The sequence below is a fragment of the Mustelus asterias genome, chromosome 1 (assembly GCF_964213995.1).
Source record: "Mustelus asterias chromosome 1, sMusAst1.hap1.1, whole genome shotgun sequence".
NCBI classification, from domain to species: Eukaryota; Metazoa; Chordata; class Chondrichthyes; order Carcharhiniformes; family Triakidae; genus Mustelus; species Mustelus asterias.
This window is the reverse complement of record NC_135801.1, coordinates 175,714,679-175,737,108: the sequence shown is the minus strand read 5'-3', so window position 1 is coordinate 175,737,108 and position 22,430 is coordinate 175,714,679. Positions and strand designations below refer to the sequence as shown.

Here is a 22,430-nt window from a genome sequence, read left to right as displayed (position 1 = left end):
AGGCTCAAAGAGCCAGATGGCCTACTCCTGCTCCTAGTTCCTTATGAAGAAAGTCCTCAGGTTCATGGTATGCACTTATATAGCCCATGAAGAGAAACTTTGAATAAACTACTGAAGTGGGAATTAGGATTGGTGTTTTATGTATACACATTAATAACCAAGGGGCATGATGGGTTACTTGACAATGAGCATTATGGAAATGAACAATAGTAGCTCCTCACAAGAATGTAAACATGAAGGAGATAAAGGAAATTCAATCCCAGACAGGACGAGGAGGCCATGTATTGTCTAGCTCACTGATTAGGTCAAAGAAACTCACCAGGTGATATATGTATTAGAATAATCAGTCATTAGTGCTGTTTAACAATATTAGTGGCTGCTAACAAAATCTAGTAGAAATGTTTGGAAGACTCGGGACTCTCTCCCATGCATGCTTGAATAAAGGTGTTTTACTTACTTGAACCTCTCAGACTCCAAAATGGCTGTTTTTTTTCTTCACAAAACTATCCATTCTAATTGGTCCTAAATTCATGACTAATCTGTGCTGTTTACTGATTCCAACTATGGATAACATAAGAGATTTACGAGGATGTTGCCAGGACTCAAGAGATTGAGTTATAGGGAGAGATCGGACAGGCCAAGACTTCTTTCTTTGAAGCGTAGGAGACTGAGTGGTGATCTTACAGAGGTATATAAGATCATGAGAAGCATGGATAAGATGACTGCACTCAGTCTTTTTCCCCGGGGGTGGGGAATCGAGAACTAGAAGGCATGGGGTTAAGCTAAGAGGGGAAAGAATTAATGGGAACCCAAGGAGCAACTTTGTTTTTACACAGAGAGTGGTACATATGTGGAATGTGCTGCCAGAGGAAGTGGTTGAGGCAGGGACATTGACAACATTTAAAAGGCATTTGGATAGATACATCGATAGGAAAGATTTAGAGGGATATGGGCCAAATGCAGGCAAATGGGGTTAGCTTAGATGTGCATTTTGGTCGGCATGGACCAGTTTGGGCCAAAGGACCTGTCTCCGTGCCGTAGATTCTATCTGTAATCTGGGGTGAGCAGTGTAGGGGTAGAGAAATCAGTGAACCTTGCTGAAAAACTCACATACATAAGGTAATAACAAAACCACACGTGATGGAGGGGCCCTCGATGATCCAGTCCACCATCAGCTCAGGGTGGACTCTTGCACAAAAATCTCAGTAACAATGGTAGTTGTTGGGTCTCAGGACACTGTTTGCATTTATGAGAGCACAGCTAAGCAAGAATTCTCTTAGAATCACAGGAGGTTTATGGCATAGGAAACAGGGTACTTGGCACATCGTGCCAGTGCCAGCCAAAAAATAGCCACCCAGTTTAATCCCACTTTCCAGCATTTGGCCCAGAGCCTTGCAGGTTATGGCACTTGAGGTGTGTATCCAGACACCTCTTAAATGAGTTGAGGGTTTTGCCTCTGGTACATTTTCAGTGGGTTCCAGACCCCTACCATCCTCTGGGTTATAAAATATTTCCTCATATCTCTTCTAATCTTTCTACTAATCTCTTTAAATCTATGCCTCGTAGCCATTGGTCTCTATGCTAAAGTAAGTCAACCCCATCCAATCTTTCCAGGTCCCTCACAATTTTGCACATCTCAATCAAAATCTCCCCTCCTCTGTTCCCAGGAGAACAACACCAGCCTACCCAACCTTTCTCCATAGTTGCAATTTTCCAGCCCTGCCAAAATCCTTGTAAATCTCCTCTGTACCCTCTCTGCTGCAATTACATTGTTTCTGCAATGAGGTGACCAGAACTGCACACAGTACACAAGTTATGGCCTACATAACAATTCCTACAGTTCCAGCATAACCTCCCTGGGCTAAAGGGATTTTTTTTTGGGGGGGGTGTGTGTGTGTGTGTGTGTGTGTGGAAATCAGGATATTGAATTCGATGATCAGCCATGATCAAAACGAATGGCAGATCAGGCTCGAAGAACCGAATGGCCTACTCCTGCTTCTAGTTTCTTTGTTTCTAGTATCTTATGCCTCAGATAATAAATGAAAGGATTCCATAACCACTTTATCAACCTGCTATGCTACATTCAGAGATGTGTGGACATTCACTCTGGCATTCTGCACCTCAGTATTCCGCATTAATTGTGTATCCTTTTACCTTGTTTGACCTTCTCCAAATATACACCTCACACTTCTCAGAGTTGAATTCCATTTGCTACTATTCTGCCCACCTGACCAGTCCATTGATATCTTCTTGCAGTTTGCAGCTATCCTCCTTGCTGTCCACCATGCAGCCAATGGACACAAAAATCGGCTGATAAGTCAATATTTAAGAAAAGGGGAGAAAATTCCAAGTAGAAAAAATACAAGCACTTCACCCACAGAGCAGTTTAGGTGTATTAAAGGGAATGGGAAGAATAGCGTAATTATGTACAAGTAATACACTGAATTTCCTAGTGCGCAGCTCCCTTGCTTATCCAGTGAGCATACAAATCAGCGAGGTCCTAAATTTGGCTCATTTCCCTAGCCTTGGCACTGAGTAGCAAAAAATACCATCCATGGATCCTGTTTCTAATCAATGGCTTAAAATCCTAGTAGACAACTATGGTGGCTCCCATGATCAAATAGCTTGTAGCACTCAATGTCAACTCACATAGCCAATTGGGCATGATTATTGTTTTAATCAGCATCCAGGAAATAGAATCCCAGCACGGAGTCAAAGAATTCAAGGGAGAAAGAGGAAACAAGGAGACAAATGGCAAGAACTAAAATACAGATTATGTAGAAATAGGTTTCTACCAATAAACTAATGATAACTGGTGTTCTACATTATTATAAAATAAAGGCACAGAACACATTTTAAAAAGTTCAAAAAATTAAATATAAGATTATAAAACCACAGTACACAAGCGTGTTAAAATAAATACTAATCTAACTTCAGGATGCAAAAGACAATCATGACTTAAGGTACATCAACTGCTAGGTTATGTGAGCGCAGTTTAGAAAATATGCACATATCCAATCTTGTGTCTTAAAAAATTAAATATTAAGAATGCATCTATTTTACACAACATCTCACTGGAATATTGTATGAATGCAGTCAATTAAAAGAGATGCCCAATATTTATCCAATCAACATCACTAAAATATACTATCTCGTCACTATCACATTGCTGTTTGTGGGATCTGTGCACAGATTCGCTGCTGCATTTCTTGAATTTCTGCAATGACAACATTACAAAATATATTTCAATGGCTGCAGAACAGTTTGGAACCTCCTAGAGGCATAAAAGCCACCACATGCAAATGCCAGTCTCACTTTCCATCACCAATAGTGCAGAAGACAAACAAAACTTTGCACTAATTACATTTTCACACACAAACCCAAAAATAGTTTTCAGGTCTCAACTGCTCGCACAATTTCTCATTATTGCGGAATTGGTTCCGTTTCATGGATAGGATTGAATCAATATGATGCGATATTTTGGATTAAACTTGCATTTAACCCACCTTAAAAACATTCACTGTCTCTCCTTTAGACAGCACAGTAAAGGTTACTGTAAAGTCATCACTAATACTTTGAGGCACCACCAGTTATCCAAATAAATTATTTTCAAATGAAACAAAACTTAAACAATTTCAGTTGAAAAATCATGATGTTCCGACTTATCATGGAAGGAAACTAGCTTGATGTAAACTGCTCACCTCCCCACTTGTCTAAGAAAATAATATTATATAATACAAAATCTGAGTCAGTGTAATCAATACTTGTACTTACGTAGGGCCTTTAACATAATAAAACATTCCAATGTGTTAGGAACATCATCAATCAAAACTTGATACCGACCCACATAAGGCGGCATTAGGGCAAATGACCAAAAGCTTTGTTAAAGAGCTTGGTACCAATTGCAGCAAAAAAAAATATTGGCCAGCATGCTATAATCTAACTACACCCATAACATGCTTCTGAAGCTCAAGTGGACTTCATATGTTACAGCGAAAATTCACATTGTGTTGTTTCACTGAAAACAAAACACCTTGGCTTCAACTTCAGAAAATTGCTGACACATTATTCTTTCCTAAAATCTTACCACAACAATATTAGAACATAGCTCAATTTGTAGTTCACTTTTTTTTTTACAAACTGCAAACTATAAATGCATGCATGATTTTCCAAGCAGCATTTAGAGCCAAGTTGCAATCAACAAGATTTTCTAGTAGGTTTACTTATGTAGTTTCCCTCTCTTAAATGCATTACGAGTGTTAACACAGCATATGATCAATTAAGTGCACTATAGTGTTACCATAATCACGCTGTGCACACCACAGAGACCACGTACCCATAACAATGGAATTTTAAGTTGAAACTTGCAGTGTGCCATCTGTGGACTGTAGTATCACTACAATGGAGCATATTGTAAATAAAAACATAATAGGATGGTTTGGTCATTCAGCCCCTTGAGCCTGTTCCACCATTAAACATGATCATGGCTGCTTTTCTATCTCAACAATACCTTTCTGCGCTACTCCCATATCCTTTGATTCCATTAGTATGTCAAAATTATATTGATCGCTGACTTGAATATACTCAACAACTGAACTTCCACCGCTCTCTGGGCGGCACGGTAGCACAGTGGTTAGCAGTGCTGCTTCACAGCTCCAGGGTCCCGGGTTCGATTCCCAGCTCGGGTCACTGTCTGTGCGGAGTTTGCACATTCTCCTCGTGTCTGCGTGGGTTTCCTCCGGGTGCTCCGGTTTCCTCCCACAGTCCAAAGATGTGTGGGTTAGGTTGATTGGCCAGGTTAAAAATTGTCCCTTAGAGTCCTGGGATGCATAGGTTAGAGGGATTAGCGGGTAAAATGTGTGGGGGTAGGGCCTGGGTGGGATTGTGGTCGGTGCAGACTCGATGGGCCGAATGGCCTCCTTCTGCACTGTAGGGTTTCTATGTTTCTATGTTTCTAAAGAATTCCAAAACTTCACACCATTTTATTAGTAAATAAATTTTTCCTCATCTCGGACCTAAATGGCTGACCATCTGAAATTCTGACTTCTGGTTTTAGATTCTCCAGTCAAAGAAAACATCCTCCCAGCATCTATCCTATTACGACTTTTACTTTATATTTCGATGGGAATTTCATGCTACTAAACTCTATGAAATATAGAAAGGAATAATTGAATGGTTACAGCATAGGAGGAGACCATCTGACCCATCATGTCCGTGACAGCTCTCTGTAAGAGCAATTCACATAGTGCCATTCCCCTATAGCCTGCACATTTTTCCTTTTCAGATAATAATCCAGCTCCCTCTTGAATGATGTGATTGAACCTGCCTCCACCACACTCTCAGGTAGTGCATTCCAGATCCTAACCATTCCCTGTGTGAAAAAGATTTTCCTCATGTCGCCACTGCTTCTTTTGCCAATTATCTTAAATCTGTGCCCTCTCATTCTCGATTCATCCAGCAACGGGAAGTTTCTCCCTATCCAACCTGTCCGGACACTTCATGATTTTGAACACCTCTACCAAATCTGCTCTCACATTCTCTTCTCCTAGAAGAACAGTACCAACTTTTCCAATCTATCTACATTAAACTATTAGGAATCCACATTATAAGTGCTTAAGAGAACAAATGGAAGACTTCACATGCTATGTCCTTTCAAGCATTACAACATATCTCAAACTAAACATTATGTTTAACAGTTATATGAGATTTACTATTGAACACGCAGCACCAGTTTAGAATACTGAACTTACCAAAGAGTATGAGAACAAGCTTGAAACCATTGGGAAACGGGCACTGAAACTGCACCAAAACTACACTGACAAGCACACAGCTGAATCGAAAAACAGAATTCTGTTCTCATGAAAAGTCATTGATATGAAATGTTAACTGTTTCATTCAACAGATGCTGCCATAACCTGCTCAGTATTTCCAGCATTTTCTGTTTTTATTACTGAATGCGCTCCCTCACTGAAAGGCAGGAAAAGCTCTTCACTAGAAAACTCTTGAATCTCACCTCCTATTGCCACTATGTCTTGCCACTACATACAACTGATGAAATTAAGGATAAACGACACTATTCCGCAAGTAATATAAGAGGAAAAATAGGCTGTGAGACAGTACTATCCCACACAAGGGATCTATTTTATAAAACTCAAACAATATGTAGATGGCTGAGAATTTAAGGAACTCAATCTTACAATATATGATCTATGGACTGGAATACAAATGCGGAGTCGCAGACCTTTCATTTTTCTGTAAATTGAGACCTGTATTTTGCAATATATTGTAATTATTTGATTTGAAATGTTGATACTTGAGCAATTCTTTATTATTTTGCACTTAATTTTAACTATTGTCTATGCTGTTACAAATTATGATTACTTGCTTATTTGTATCACCACAATTCTGCACCTGCTACCATGCTGATTTTTCAGTAATCTAGTTATTAATCATCTGTAATTAAAGTCCCTCAATGTTGGTACCATTCTCATGAATCTTTTCTCCACTCAAATGCCTTCACATCCTTCCTAAAGGGTGGTGGGCCCAGTACTGGACGCAATACCCCAGCTGAGGCTGAACTAGTGTTTTATAAAGGTTCAAGATAACTTCCTTATTTTTGCACTCTATGCCCCTATTTATCATAGAAACCCTACAGTGCAGAAAGAGGCCATTTGGCCCATCGAGACTGCACCGACCACAATCCCACCCAGGCCCTTCCCCCATATCCCTACATATTTACCCGCTAATCCCTCTAACCTAGGCATCTCAGGACTCTAAGAGGCAATTTTAGCATGGCCAATCAACCTAACCCGCACATCTTTGGACTGTGGGAGGAAACCGGAGCACCCGGAGGAAACCCACACAGACACGAGGAGAATGTGCAAACTCCACACAGACAGCGACCCAAGCCAGGAATCGAACCCAGGTCCCTGGAGCTGTGAAGCAGCAGTGCTAACCACTGTGCTGCCCTTATGAAGCTTAGGAGCCCTTAAGTTTTATTAACTCTTTCTCTCTCAACCTGTCCTGTCATCTTCAACAATTTACACAGGTGTACATTCAGATCCCTTTACTCCTGCACCCCCTTTAAAAATACCAGATTAGAAATTTAGAAATATAGGACTGGTCTATTCAATCCCTGCTCAAAAGGTTAATACTCTCAAACAAAGAATTAGTTTAGTGAACCTATGTTGGACATCCTTTAAAGTAAGTATATCATTCCTTGGCTAAGGATACCAAAACTGTGCAGTTCTCCAGGTGTGGTCTTACCAAGACTTAATATATATGTTATAAGATTCACTTTTCCAATCCTAAAATCAACTCTGCAAATACATCCGTTCAAGTGTGCTGTCGGTGCAGGTGAGTGTTGTACAACATTATACATGACACTGGAGATAAAATGTGATGTTCTTAAGTCCAATGGTACATTGCACACTTATCTTCAGCTGTGATGTCACATTCCAGTCGTAGCATCATGTACTGTCAGTGTAGTGCAATAACACACACTCCATCTCAAGCAGTAGTGTAGTGGAGAATAAGTAAACATCTCTCTCACACACACAACACAGAGGGGGGAGCCAGTGTAGTTTAAGGATGAGTGTGGGTGAGTGCTATGTGACACAGTTGTAGAAGATGATCCAGTCCGAGTGCAGTGTGTCGCTGAGTTACATCAAGGCACTCAAATACAAATAATACACACAGCACAGGCCTGGACACCGTTAGAAATTGCTGCTGCCGGCCCAGTGTCCTGGTCATGGCGCCGCTCACCTCCAGTCTGGGTCAACTCCTGCCTCAGGCCGCTCGTGTACTCGATCAGCTCCTCCAGAGTCCGGTCGCAGTGTTGCCCGTACGAGGTGAATTTCTGCAGCACTTTATCCAGCTCCCTCTCCACGTTCAAACATTGCTCCATGATATCACCAAACAGGGGTGAGGGGGAGGGGAGAGAGAGGGGGAGGGGAGAGAGAGGGGGAGGGGAGAGAGAGTTGGGGGGGGAGGGGAGATGAGGGAAGGGGATGAAGATGGTAAACAGACAAGTCAGAGGGAGCGCTCCGCCAAGCGGACGCTGACTGACTCCCCCCCGGTGTCTCTCTCACTCAACCCGGGTCCGGCTCCACGCCTGCGCCCCTCCACCACCCCGCTTCGACCCGGTCCTGTCCGCGCCTGCGTACCCCAACTCCCCTGTTCGATTTGCGCCGACCCTCTCTGCGCCTGCGCCCTCACTCCACTCCGACGCGCGACCCTCTGCGCGCCTGCGCCCTCACTCCACTCCCGACGCGCGACCCTCTGCGCGCCTGCGCTCTGTGCCCAATCTCTTCACGCCCGTGTCTCCCGCACTCCCTGTTCCATCTTGAGCTGCCCCCTCTCTGCGCCTGCGCCCTCACCCCGCTCCACTCGGTCAGCCCTCCCTGCGCCTGCGCGTCCCCACCCTCGCTCGCGCCATTGTTTTTGTTTTTCTCGCCAAACGGCAGCTGCGGCTCGGCGTGTGGGAGATACCAACACTCAGAAACCGGCTCGGCTGAGGAGGGGGAATGGAAGGGAGTTGATCCCGCAGACCGGCAAAAAAATCAAATCTGCATTGGCAGAATCATTAGCAAAACTAGCTATATTGTATAAAACTCCAGAGTGATCACTTAGATGCGATTATTCCCAAAGATAGTTAATGGTTTCCGTATATAAATCCCTGTTCCCCCCCCCCGCATCTCATGGACCAGACCGAAAGTTGCTGCCGGCGATTAAATTGACCGAATTTGAGGATCGGGAGAAGAATATTTTCTAAAATGAATGTGGTGAATATCTGATCACAAGTCAGCCGCGTGTTAATCCGGTTTTTTCTTTACCTATTGTTGCTTCGGTTGTATGTTTTATTAAATCAAGATGCCGGCGCTTGTTGGTTGTGCACTGAGCAGCCACTGATTTAACCTTTGACCTGCTAATGCTGAGTTACCTCTTGGCCCAAGGCTCAGGTATCTACAGGATGTGGAGATGCCGGCGTTGGACTGGGGTAAACACAGTAAGAAGTTTAACAACACCAGGTTAAAGTCCAACAGGTTTATTTGGTAGCAAAAGCCACACAAGCTTTCGAGGCTCTGAGCCCCTTCTTCAGGTGAGTGGGAATTCTGTTCACAAACAGAACTTATAAGACACAGACTCAATTTACATGAATAATGGTTGGAATGCGAATACTTACAACTAATCCAGTCTTTAAGAAACAAAACAATGGGAGTGGAGAGAGCATCAAGACAGGCTAAAAAGATGTGTATTGTCTCCAGACAAGACAGCCAGTGAAACTCTGCAGGTCCACGCAACTGTGGGAGTTACAAATAGTGTGACATAAATTCTGATTCTAGGATCGCATGATAAAGACTCAGGAGGAAAAAAGCAGAAATATTTATGTGAAATAGTGTGACATAAACCCAATATCCCGGTTGAGGCCGTCCTTGTGTGTGCGGAACCTGGCTATCAGTTTCTGCTCCGCGACTCTGCGCTGTCGTGTGTCGCGAAGGCCGCCTTGGAGAACGCTTACCCGAATATCAGAGGCCGAATGCCCGTGACCGCTGAAGTGCTCCCCAACAGGAAGAGAACAGTCTTGCCTGGTGATTGTCGAGCGGTGTTCATTCATCCGTTGTCGCAGCGTCTGCATAGTTTCCCCAATGTACCATGCCTCGGGACATCCTTTCTTGCAGCGTATCAGGTAGACAACGTTGGCCGAGTTGCAAGAGTATGTACCGTGTACCTGGTGGATGGTGTTCTCACGTGAGATGATGGCATCTGTGTCGATGATCCGGCACGTCTTGCAGAGGTTGCTGTGGCAGGGTTGTGTGGTGTCTTGGTCACTGTTCTCCTGAAGGCTGGGTAGTTTGCTGCGGACAATGGTCTGTTTGAGGTTGTGCGGTTGTTTGAAGGCAAGAAGTGGGGGTGTGGGGATGGCCTTGGCGAGATGTTCGTCTTCATCAATGACATGTTGAAGGCTCCGGAGGAGATGCCGTAGCTTCTCCGCTCCGGGGAAGTACTGGACAACGAAGGATCATGCGATCCTAGAATCAGAATTTATGTCACACTATTTGTAACTCCCACAGTTGCGTGGACCTGCAGAGTTTCACTGGCTGTCTTGTCTGGAGACAATACACATCTTTTTAGCCTGTCTTGATGCTCTCTCCACTCCCATTGTTTTGTTTCTTAAAGACTGGATTAGTTGTAAGTATTCGCATTCCAACCATTATTCATGTAAATTGAGTCTGTGTCTTATAAGTTCTGTTTGTGAACAGAATTCCCACTCACCTGAAGAAGGGGCTCAGAGCCTCGAAAGCTTGTGTGGCTTTTGCTACCAAATAAACCTGTTGGACTTTAACCTGGTGTTGTTAAACTTCTTACTGTATCTACAGGAGCCAGTGATGTCTCCTGACTGATTCTAAATTGTATTTTTGTCATTAAAATGTAGGTAAAAGGAAGACAGTGGGATAGTGGTAATGTCACTGGACCAAGTAACCAAGAGAAAAGCAAAATACTGCGGCTGTTGGAATCTGAAACAAAAGCAGAAAATGCTGGAAAATCACAGCGGGTCTGACAGCATCTGTGGGGAGAGAAAATAGAGCCAACGTTACAGGTTTCGTCAGCTCTGACGAAGGGTCATCTAGAATCGAAACATTGGCCCTATTCTCTCCGGTAGTCATGATGTGGAGATGCCGGCGTTGGACTGGGGTAAGCACAGTAAGAAGTCTTAGTAAGAAGTGAGACTTCTTCCTATTCTCTCCCCACAGATGCTGTCAGACCAGCTGTGATTTTCCAGCATTTTCTGTTTTTTGTTATAATTAACCAAGAGACCCAGGGGACTGGCGATCAACCCCACAAGGGCATAGAAATGTAGAAGATAGGAGCAGGAGGCGGCGATTTGGCCCTTCGAGCCTTCTCCGCCATTCATTGCGATCATGGCTGATCATCCAACTCAATAGCTTAACCCTGCTTTTTCCCCATAACCTTTGATCCCATTTGCCCCGAGCACTATATCCAGCCACCTCTTGAATAAATTCAATGTTTTGGCATCAACTACTTCCTGTGGTAATGAATTTCACAGGCTCACCACTTTTTGGGTGAAGAAATGTCTCCTCACCTCCGTCCTAAATGGTCTACCCTGAATCCTCAGACTGTGACCCCTGATTCTGGACTCCCTTACCATCGGGAACATCCTGTATCTATCCTGTCTAGTCCTGTTAGAATTTTATAAGTCTCTGTGAGATCTCCCTCATTCGTCTGAACCCCAGCGAAAACAATCCTAACCTAGCCAATCTCTCCACATACATCAGTCCCACCATCCCCAGAATCAGCCTGGTAAACCTTCACTGCACTCCCTCAAGAGCATCCTTCCTCAGAAAAGGAGACCAAAACTGCACACAATACTCTAGGTATGGCCTCATCAAGGTCTGTATAATTGCAATAACACATCCCTGCTCTTGTACTCGAAATGTCTTGCAATGAAGGCCAACATGCCATTTTCCTTCTTTACTGCCTGCTTCACCTGCATGCTTTCCGTCAGTGACTGTTGCACAAGGTCCCACTGCACACTCCCCTCTCCCACTTTACAGCCATTCAGGTAGTAATCTGCCTTCTTGTTTTTGTTTCTAAAGTGAATAACCTCACACTTATCCAAATTATACTGCATTTGCCATTGATTCGCCCACTCAGCCAACCTGTCCAGATCATTCTGAAGGATCTCTGCATCCTCGTCACAGTTTACCTCCCACCCAACTTGGTAACATCTGCAAACTTTGACATGTTACATTTTGTTCCCTCATCCAAATCATTAATATATATTGTGAATAGCTGGGGTCCCAGCACCGATCCCTGTGGCACTCCACTAGTTACTGCCTGCCAATTAATTCCTACTCTTTGTTTCCTCTCTGCCAACCAGTTTTCTATCCATCTCAATACACTTGCCCTAATCCCATGCATTTTAATCTTACATGATAATCTCTTGTGCGGGATTTTGTCAAATGCTTTCTTAAAGTCCAAATATACCACATCGACTGGTTCCCCCTTGTCAACTCTACTAGTCACATCTTCAAATTCCAACAGATTTGTCAAGCATGATTTCCCCTTCATAAGTCCATACTGATCCATGTCTGATTCTGCCACTGCTTTCTAAGTCCTTGATAATGGATTTGAGAATTTTCCCCACTACTGATGTTAAACTTACTGGTCTATACTTTCCTGTTTTCTTTCTACCTCCCTTTTTGAATATTGGAGTGACATTCACTACCCTCCAATCTGCAGGGACTGTTCCAGAGTCTATAGAATCCTGGAAGATGACCACCAATGCAATCCACTATTTCAGGAGCCACTTCCTTAAGTACTCTGGGATGTAGATTATCAGGCCCTGGGGATTTATCTGCCTTCAATTCCATCAATTTTCCCAGTACCATTTCTCTACTAATATTGCTCTCCCTCAGTTCTTCCCTCCCACTAAATCTTGCTTTCGCCAACATTTCTGGCATTTGATTTGTGTCCTCTTTTATGAAGACAGAACCAAAATATGTATTCAGTTGCTCGCCCATATCTTTGGCACCTATTATACATTCCCACGTACCTGAATCATAGAATCACCACAGCGCAAAAGGAGACCATTTGGTCCATTTATTCTGCACCGACAACAATCCCATACAGGCCCTATTCTCGTAACCCCATGTATTTACCCTACTAATCCCCCTGACACTAAGGGTCAATTTAACATGGCCAATCAACCCAACCCGCACAACTTTGGACTGTGGGAGGAAACCAGAGCACAGGCACGGGGAGAATGTGCAAACTTCACACAGTCACCCGAGTCCGGAATTGAACCCGGGTCCCTGATGCTGCGAGGCAGCAATGCTTGCCACCATGCCACCCTAGAACTTCATAGAATCATAGAAACCCTACAGTGCAGAAGGAGGCCATTCGGCCCATCGAGTCTGCACCGACCACAATCCCACCCAGGCCCTACCCCCACATATTTACCCGCTAATCCCTCTAACCTACACATCCCAGGACTCTAAGGGGCAATTTTTAACCGGGCCAATCAACCTAACCCGCACATCTTTGGACTGGGAGGAAACCGGAGCACCCGGAGGAAACCCACGCAGACACGAGGAGAATGTGCAAACTCCACACAGACAGTGACCCGAACCGGGAATCGAACCCGGGACCCCGGAGCTGTGAAGCAGCAGTGCTAACCACTGTGCTACCGTGCCGCCCTATTACTTAAATTCAGTTAATCAATACATCTGGAATTGAAAGTAACAGTGACCTTGAGATCTATTGTTGATTGTCATAAAAAACCATCTGGTTCACTAATGTCTTAAGGAATCTGCTGTCCATACCTGGTCTACACATGACTCCAGACCCATAGCAACACTCAGTTATACCAAACTGCTGTGGAAAGACACTTGGTTGTTCTAAACTGCTTGGAAAGATCGAATCACATGGACTGCTGTGGTTCACCACCCAACTTCTCAAAGCCAATTAGGGATCGGAAACAACTTGTCTTATGACCCCACATCCCTTGAAAGAATAAAAATGTGTAGATTTTTTTTTAAATGTAGATAACTAGAAAGACATATTTGTACCTTTGGAAACATCTGTCAAAACTCATGAATTAATAAATTCTTTTTGAACTCAATTTGTGTAAATTTCTTCGTTCTTCTCTTGTATTAAGAATGACAACTGCCTCGCCCATTTCATAATTTTGCTCAACAACACGCTAAATAAATTCAGATTACTTATTTAGATGGTTGTCATCTGCAGAGATGCCAATTTTCTGTATTCAGTACAAGGATGCCAAGTTTTAATTTTCACAGAACTTACAGGGTAGAGGAACCTTCTGGACAGGTGCATCTGTGATTGTACTGGTGCTGTCAATTCTAATTCCATTTGCTTGCTATTTCTGTGCTTTACAAAAATGGACTCAGTTCTGCTTCAAATGATGAGTCAGAGAAATAGCAGAGACAGGACAGGCTGAAATTCTTCCTGTGTTGCAGCCATTCTCTGAATCTGCATTTATATAGTATCTCCCACATTTTCAGGCGATAACAAAGTGCTTCACAAGCAATAAGTTACTTTTGAAATGAAGTCACTGTTGCTCTTTGGGGAAAAACAGCAGATGAAACCAGCGAATCTTTTTTCGTGGTGGTAGTTGAAGGATGTTGAATGTTGGCCAGAACCTCCCTGTTACTTTTCAGAAAAGTGGAGGAAATTCTTTTCCATCCAGCTAAATGGTCAGCTTGGGCTCCAGTTTAATGTATGAACTAAAGGATAGCTTCATCAAAAATGCAGCCCTCCTTCAATATCACAATTAATTTTCCTTGAAGAAAAGAAGGCTGAGAGGAGATTTGACCGAGTTATCCAAAAATCATGAGGGGTCTGGACAGAGTAGCTAGAGAGAAACTATTCCCACTAGAGAAAGCATCAAGAATGAAAGGGAACAGATTGAAAGTGTAGGAGTTTTTCAGAGACCTATATATTATGCTGGCTTCATGTGGGAGATTTCTCTTTATTAATACAGCTCAGAAAACACAAGGAACTCGCCAGCGACAGTAATTCTGGTTGAAGACATACTTTATTGACACAAGCCTGGTTCCACCACATGAGGGAGAGCAGTTTGGGAACTGTCCAAACGACTCTAAATTACATTATCAAGATGTACTGCAATTATACTTTTTCAGAAAACATCTGCCCGTCTACTCTGTTCATCTTAACAGGATGGACCAATCATGTTGATATGAATTTTTTATCTTGGCCAATTACATCCTACTCTCTGACAGCATGAGAATTCATTGGTTCGTAGAATCCGGAAGTTCCCGCCTACTATCTCTTAGCAACTCCAATTACATATGTCATAGAGTTCAAGAGTACTTTTCCCACTGTCTTGCAATCATGTAGGTCGTAGAGTTCAGAAGTTCTCATTCTCATTGTCTGCTAAGCACTTTCTATTCAGTAGAAATTGAATTACTCCATTCATGCTAGTGTCTGGGAACTTGTACTTTCCATAACCTATACAGATAAAAAAAACTGTGCTCTGTGGCTGTATTGTTCTTAAAGAGGCTGGTTCATCTTACTCAGCTTCTATCCCATAATGCTTTTGGGCAGTCTGTATTTGTCCACGATGTACAGATTATTTCAAAAATACATATTTAAATTCTCTAATAGTGGTTATATGTGTTTCTATGCAACTGTACCTTTGTAATTTCCAGGTACTTTATACCTTTTCTATACTATATTCATTTCTAAATTAGTGCTTCAGTACAGGTTATCCTGAATTCCTCTAACAGAAAGTAATTGGCAAAAGAAGCAAAGGGGAAAAACCTTTTCACCCAGTGAGTGGTTTAGGACTAGAATGCACTGCCAGAGAGTGTGGTGGAGGTACGTTTAATCAAGGCACTCAAAACGCAATTAGAGTGTTATACGAAAAGGTATAATGTGCAGGGATACGGGGAAATGGCTCATTCGGAGAGCCTGTGCAGACACAATGACATGAATGGCCTCCTTCAGCACTGTAAAAGTTCTGTGATTCTGAATGCCAGTTTAAGGTCTAACACAAAACAAATTTTAAATTCAGGAACCAAGTAAAGATGGCAGGTGTCAAACGAGCAACTTTTTTAAAAAGTAGTTTATTTATTAGTCACAAGTAAGGCTTATATTAACACTGCAATGAAGTTACTGTGAAATTCCCCTAGTTGCCACACTCGAGCACCTGTTCGGGTCAATGCACTTAACCAGCATGTCTTTTAGACTGGGAGGAAACCGGAGCACCCAGAGGAAACCCACACAGACACGGGGAGAACGTGCAAACTCAACACACACAGTGACCCAAGCCAGAAATTGAACCTGGGTCCCTGGCGCTGTGAGGCAGCAGTGCTAACCAAAAGTAAAGTAAAAAAGTAAAGTTTATTTATTAGTCACAAGTAAGGCTTACATTAACACTACAATGAAGTTACTGTGAAATTCCCCTAGTCGCCACAGTCCGGCGCGTGTTCGGGTCAATGCACCTAACCAGCACGTTTTTCAGACTGTGGGAGGAAACTGGAGCACCCAGAGGAAACCCACGCAGGCACGGGGAGAATGTGCAAACTCCACACAGACAGTGACCAAAGCAGGAATCGAACCCGGGTCCCTGGCGCTGTGAAGCAGCAGTGCTAACCACTGTGTTGCCCAACTTGTGAACGGTAAGAGGCTGGGAAATTGGCCATCATTATGAAGTGCTTTGAAAGGTTAGCCATGGCATGCATCAACTCCGGTCTCCCAGATTGCCACCCACTACAGTTCACCTATCGCCGCAAGAGGTCTACAGCAAATGCCATCTCCCTGGCCCTACACTCAACCCTGGAACACCTGGATAACAAGGACATATGTGTCAGACTCCTATTTATTGACTACAGCTCAGCCTTCAACACCATTATTCTCACGAAACTCATCTCCAAACACCATGGCCTGGCCTTGGCTCCTCCCTCTGCGACTGAATCGTAGACTTCCTAACCCACAGACCACAATCAGTAAGGATAGGCAATGACACCTCCTCCACGGTTATCCTGAACACCGGTGCCCCATACGGCTGTGTTCTCAGCCCCTTACTATACTCCTTGTACACTCTTAACTGTGTAGCCAAATTCAGTTCCAACTCCATTTTCAAGTTTGCTGATGACATCATCATAGTGGGTCAGATCTCAAAAAATGACGAGACGGAATGCAGGAAAGAGATAGAGAATCTGGTGAAATGGTGCGACTACAATAATCTCCTCCTCAATGTCAATAAAATGAAGGAGATAGTCATCGACTCCAGGAAGCATAGTGGAGGACATGCCTTTGTCTACATCAATGGTGATGAAGTGGAAATGGTCAAGAGCTTCAAGTTTCTCAGTCCAGATCACCAACAACTTGTCCTGGTCCCTCCATGCCAACGCTATAGTTAAGAAAGCACACCAATGCTTCTACGTTCTCAGGAGATTAAGGAAACTTGGCATGTCCGCTATGACTCTCACCAATGTTTACAGATGCACCATAAAAAGCATCCTTTCCAGAGGTATCACAGCTTGGTCTGGGCTCCTGCTCTGACTAAGATTGCAAGAAACTACAAAGGGTTGTGAACGTAGACCAGTCCTTCACACAAACCAGCCTCCCATCCATTGACTCCGTCTACACTTCCTGCTGTCTTGGAAAAGCAACCAGAATAATCAAGGACCCCACGCACCCCAGACATACCCTCTTCCACCTTCTTTCATTGGGAAAAAGACAAAAGTCTGAGATCACATATTGGACCTACCTTATATTAAGTTGATCTTTCTCTACACCTAGCTATGACTGTAACACTATATTCTGCACTCTCTCCTTTCCTTCTCCCCTATGTACTCTATGAATGATTTGCTTTGCCTGTATAACACACAGAAACAATACTTTTCACTGCATACTAATACACATGACAATAATAAATCAAATCAAAAGTTAGCATGCACTACCATCTAGAAGGACAAGGGCAGCAAATAATAATAAAGCCCCGCTCTCTCTGTATGCATACATACACCCAAGACCTTCTACTCCTGCACCGCTTTTAGAATTTCACCCCTTATTTTATATTGTTCCTCCATGTTCTTCCTCCTAAAATGCATCACCTCACACTACCCCACATTGAACTTTACTGGCCACGATGTCTAATAAAAAAAATTCAAATAAGTCTAATTTATTATCTCCATCCATTTCCAATTTTGCTGAGAAAGCATTGTCAGTCGGAAAGCTGCCAAAAACAATGTTCCATTTTACTGGTAAGATCACTAATATACATCAAGTCGCTCAAGCAATTGTTACCTGAGCCGACCTCAGGAGGATTGCCTTCATCTATCCTGCCTTCTTCAGGATTGCCCTGCCTTCTTCAGTTTAAGTTTATCTAAGTTTATTTATTAGTGTTACAAGTAGGTTTATATTAACACTGCAATGGAGTTACTGTGAAAATCCCCTAGTCGCCACACTCTGGCGCCTGCTCGGGTACACAGGGAGAATTTAGCATGGTGAATGCACCTAACCTGCATGTCTTTAGGATTGAGGGATGAAACTGGAGCACCCGGAGGACACCCATGCGGACATGGGCAGAACGTGCAAACTCCACACAGACAGTCACCCAAGCCGGGAATCATACTCAGGTCCCTGGCGCTGTGAGGCAATAGTGCTAACCACTGTGCCACCGTGCCGCCCCAATAACCCAGAAGAAGATGCTTTGCAAAAAGGGCTAGGAGCATGTTTAATGCCAAAAGGAAATTTGATTTGGTTTGAAAAGTCTTTCAATGTTACAAGCCAACCACTCCAACAAAGAGCATGAAACACTTGCTCTAGTGTTTGGAATCACAAGGCTTCCCACATATCTTTTTGGGAAATACATTGAAATGGATCATAAGCAACAAGAAATGAGAGAAAACCTCTTGCCAATGCACCACCCAGATTGGAGTGGTAACTGATTAAAATCAAAGGATATTGCTGTGTGATTCAACATTAGCCAGGGAATTATAAGGTTATATTGGACATGTTACACAGGCTACTAACTAATCCAAAACATGAAAATATTTCTTTAGATCTGCAAATTGATGATATGGATGAAGAAGTTGAAGGCAGAAACAATATCAACCTGATGAGTTTCAGGCAAGACAAGTGCAAACAACCCAGAGAAGAAACATCCAAAGTTCTCCTGCTAATAGTGTTGTGGCTACTTATTATCAATGGATTGCTTACCACATTACAGGAGGTTCAAGACAATTTCATATCCTATTGACTGCACAAAGATGAGCATTAGATCTTGAGTCGAGTAATCTTTAAGGGAAGACAAGTGTTTGTTCCAGACATATTATTCAAGTGTTGATTCAAGCCATATTATCACAATTACAAGAGGGCCACATGGGTTTAAAGAACAAAGAACAGTACAGCACAGGAAACAGGCCCTTCGGCCCTCCAAGCCTGTGCCGCTCCTTGGTCCAACTAGACCAATCGTTTGTATCCCTCCATTCCCAGGCTGCTCATGTGACTATCCAGGTAAGTCTTAAACGATGTCAGCGTGCCTGCCTCCACCACCCTACTTGGCAGCGCATTCCAGGCCCCCACCACCCTCTGTGTAAAAAACGTCCCTCTGATGTCTGAGTTATACTTCGCCCCTCTCAGCTTGAGCCCGTGACCCCTCGTGATCGTCACCTCCAACCTGGGAAAAAGCTTCCCACTGTTCACCCTATCTATACCCTTCATAATCTTGTATACCTCTATTAGATCTCCCCTCATTCTCCGTCTTTCCAAGGAGAACAACCCCAGTCTACCCAATCTCTCCTCATAGCTAAGACCCTCCATACCAGGCAACATCCTGGTAAACCTTCTCTGCACTCTCTCCAATGCCTCCACGTCCTTCTGGTAGTGCGGCGACCAGAACAGGATGCAGTACTCCAAATGTGGCCTAACCAGCGTTCTATACAGCTGCATCATCAGACTCCAGCTTTTATACTCTATACCCCGTCCTATAAAGGCAAGCATACATATGCCTTCTTCACCACCTTCTCCACCTGTGTTACCACCTTCAAGGATTTGTGGACTTGCACACCTAGGTCCCTCTGTGTTTCTATACTCCTGATGACTCTGCCATTTATTGTATAACTCCTCCCTACATTATTTCTTCCAAAATGCATCACTTCGCATTTATCCGGATTAAACTCCATCTGCCATCTCTCCGCCCAATTTTCCAGCCTATCTATATCCTGCTGTATTGCCCGACAATGCTCTTCGCTATCCGCAATTCCAGCCATCTTCGTGTCATCCGCAAACTTGCCGATTACACCAGTTACACCTTCTTCCAAATCATTTATATATATCACAAATAGCAGAGGTCCCAGTACAGAGCCCTGCGGAACACCACTGGTCACAGACCTCCAGCCGGAAAAAGACCCTTCGACCACTACCCTCTGTCTCCTATGGCCAAGATGTGGAGATGCCGGCGTTGGACTGGGGTAAACACAGTAAGAAGTTTAACAACACCAGGTTAAAGTCCAACAGGTTTATTTGGTAGCAAAAGCCACACAAGCTTTCGGAGCTCTTAGCCCCTTCTTCAGGTGAGTGGGAATTCTGTTCACAAACAGAGCTTATAAAGACACAGACTCAATTTACATGAATAATGGTTGGAATGCAAATACTTACAACTAATCAAGTCTTTAAGAGACGAAACAATGTGAGTGGAGAGAGCATCTACATGTCTGGCGACAATACACATCTTTTTAGCCTGTCTTGATGCTCTCTCCACTCACATTGTTTCGTCTCTTAAAGACTTGATTAGTTGTAAGTATTTGCATTCCAACCATTATTCATGTAAATTGAGTCTGTGTCTTTATAAGCTCTGTTTGTGAACAGAATTCCCACTCACCTGAAGAAGGGGCTAAGAGCTCCGAAAGCTTGTGTGGCTTTTGCTACCAAATAAACCTGTTGGACTTTAACCTGGTGTTGTTAAACTTCTTCCTATGGCCAAGCCAGTTCTCCACCCATCTAGCCACTTCTCCTTGTATCCCATGAGCCTTAACCTTCTTAACCAACCTGCCATGTGGGACTTTGTCAAATGCCTTACTGAAATCCATATAGACGACATCCACGGCCCTTCCTTCATCAACCGTTTTTGTCACTTCCTCAAAAAACTCCACCAAATTTGTAAGGCACGACCTCCCTCTTACAAAACCATGCTGTCTGTCACTAATGAGATTGTTCCGTTCTAAATGCACATACATCCTGTCTCTAAGAATCCTCTCCAACAACTTCCTTACCACGGACGTCAAGCTCACCGGCCTATAATTTCCTGGGTTATCCCTGCTACCCTTCTTAAACAACGGGACCACATTCGCTATCCTCCAATCCTCAGGGACCTCACCCGTGTCCAAAGAAGCGACAAAGATTTCCGTCAGAGGCCCAGCAATTTCATCTCTCGTCTCCCTGAGCAGTCGAGGATAGATGCCATCAGGCCCTGGGGCTTTGTCAGTTTTAATGTTCCCTAAAAAACCTAACACTTCCTCTCTTGTAATGGAGATTTTCTCTAACGGGTCAACACCTCCCTCCGAGACACTCCCGCTTAACACGCCCCTCTCCTTCGTGAATACCGATGCAAAGTATTCAAGCACACAAGATGTCTATCAAGTGGGGTAGTGCACTGCCCTCAGATAAGTGGTGACATTGAAAGAGCTGTGAGGTTGTGTGAGGCATGCCAAAAGTACCAGCCAAACAAATGCAAGAAACCAGTTTATCTTGACGAGACATCACATGGCTGAGGATTGCTACTGATTAATGTACCATACAATGTGACGATTTTCTCCTGGTCACCAACTACTTCTCAAAAATTTCAATCGTTCAGTGGTTAAGGGACACATCTAGCACATCAGTAGTAAATACAATGAGTGTAATATTTAGCTTATTTTGTTCCCCAGAGGAGATCTTGTCAGATAATGGTCCACAATATACCAAAAAACCATTCCGGGAGATGTGTCCCAATTGGGTGTAAACCATGTAAGAGCATCTCCACATTACCCGAGGTCCAATGGACTCACTAAAAAAGTAGTTTGTACTGTCAAGTTACTCATTACATAGAAACATAGAACAGTACAGCACAGAACAGGCCCTTCGGCCCTCGATGTTGTGCCGAGCTTTGTCCAAAACCAAGGTCAAGCTATCCCACTCCCTATCATTCTGGTGTGCTCCATGTGCCTATCTAATAACCGCTTGAAGGTTCCTAAAGTGTCCGACTCCACTATCACTGCAGGCAGTCCATTCCACACCCCAACCACTCTCTGAGTAAAGAACCTACCTCGGACATCCCTCCTATATCTCCCACCACGAACCTTATAGTTATGCCCCCTAGTAACAGCTACATTCACCCAAGGAAATAGTCTCTGAACGTCCACTCTATCTATCCCCCTCATCATCTTATGAACCTCTATTAAGTCGCCTCTCATCCTCCTCCGCTCTAAAGAGAAAAGCCCTAGCTCCCTCAACCATTCCTCATAAGACCTACCCTCCACACCAGGCAGCATCCTGGTAAATCTCCTCTGCACTCTCTCCAATGCTTCCACATCCTTCTTATAGTGAAGTGATCAGAACTGCACGAATATTCCAAATGTGGTCTCACCAAGGTCCTGTACAGTTGCAGCATAACCCCATGGCTCTTAAACTCAAACCCCCTGTTAATAAATGCTAACACACTATAGGCCTTCTTCACGGCTCTATCCACTTGAGTGGCAACCTTCAGAGATCTGTGGATATGAACCCCAAGATCTCTCTGTTCCTCCACATTCCTCAGAACCCTGCCGTTGACCCTGTAATTCGCATTCAAATTTGTCCTACCAAAATGAATCACCTCGCACTTATCAGGGTTAAACTCCATCTGTCATTTTTCGGCCCAGCTCTGCATCCTATCA

General features: G+C 43.6%; 1 protein-coding gene across 1 annotated transcript in view; it reads right to left on the bottom strand.

Annotated features, from left to right (window-relative positions):
- The window catches only part of LOC144500443 (E3 ubiquitin-protein ligase RMND5A), a 45,500-nt gene extending 37,138 nt beyond the window's left edge, over positions 1–8,362 (bottom strand). The window contains exon 1 of the mRNA XM_078223371.1: positions 7,765–8,362. Within this exon, the coding sequence (XP_078079497.1) occupies positions 7,765–7,906 (142 nt within the window). The 5' untranslated portion in view covers positions 7,907–8,362. The remainder of the gene's footprint in view (positions 1–7,764) is intronic.
- Between the last annotated feature and the right edge of the window lie 14,068 nt (positions 8,363–22,430).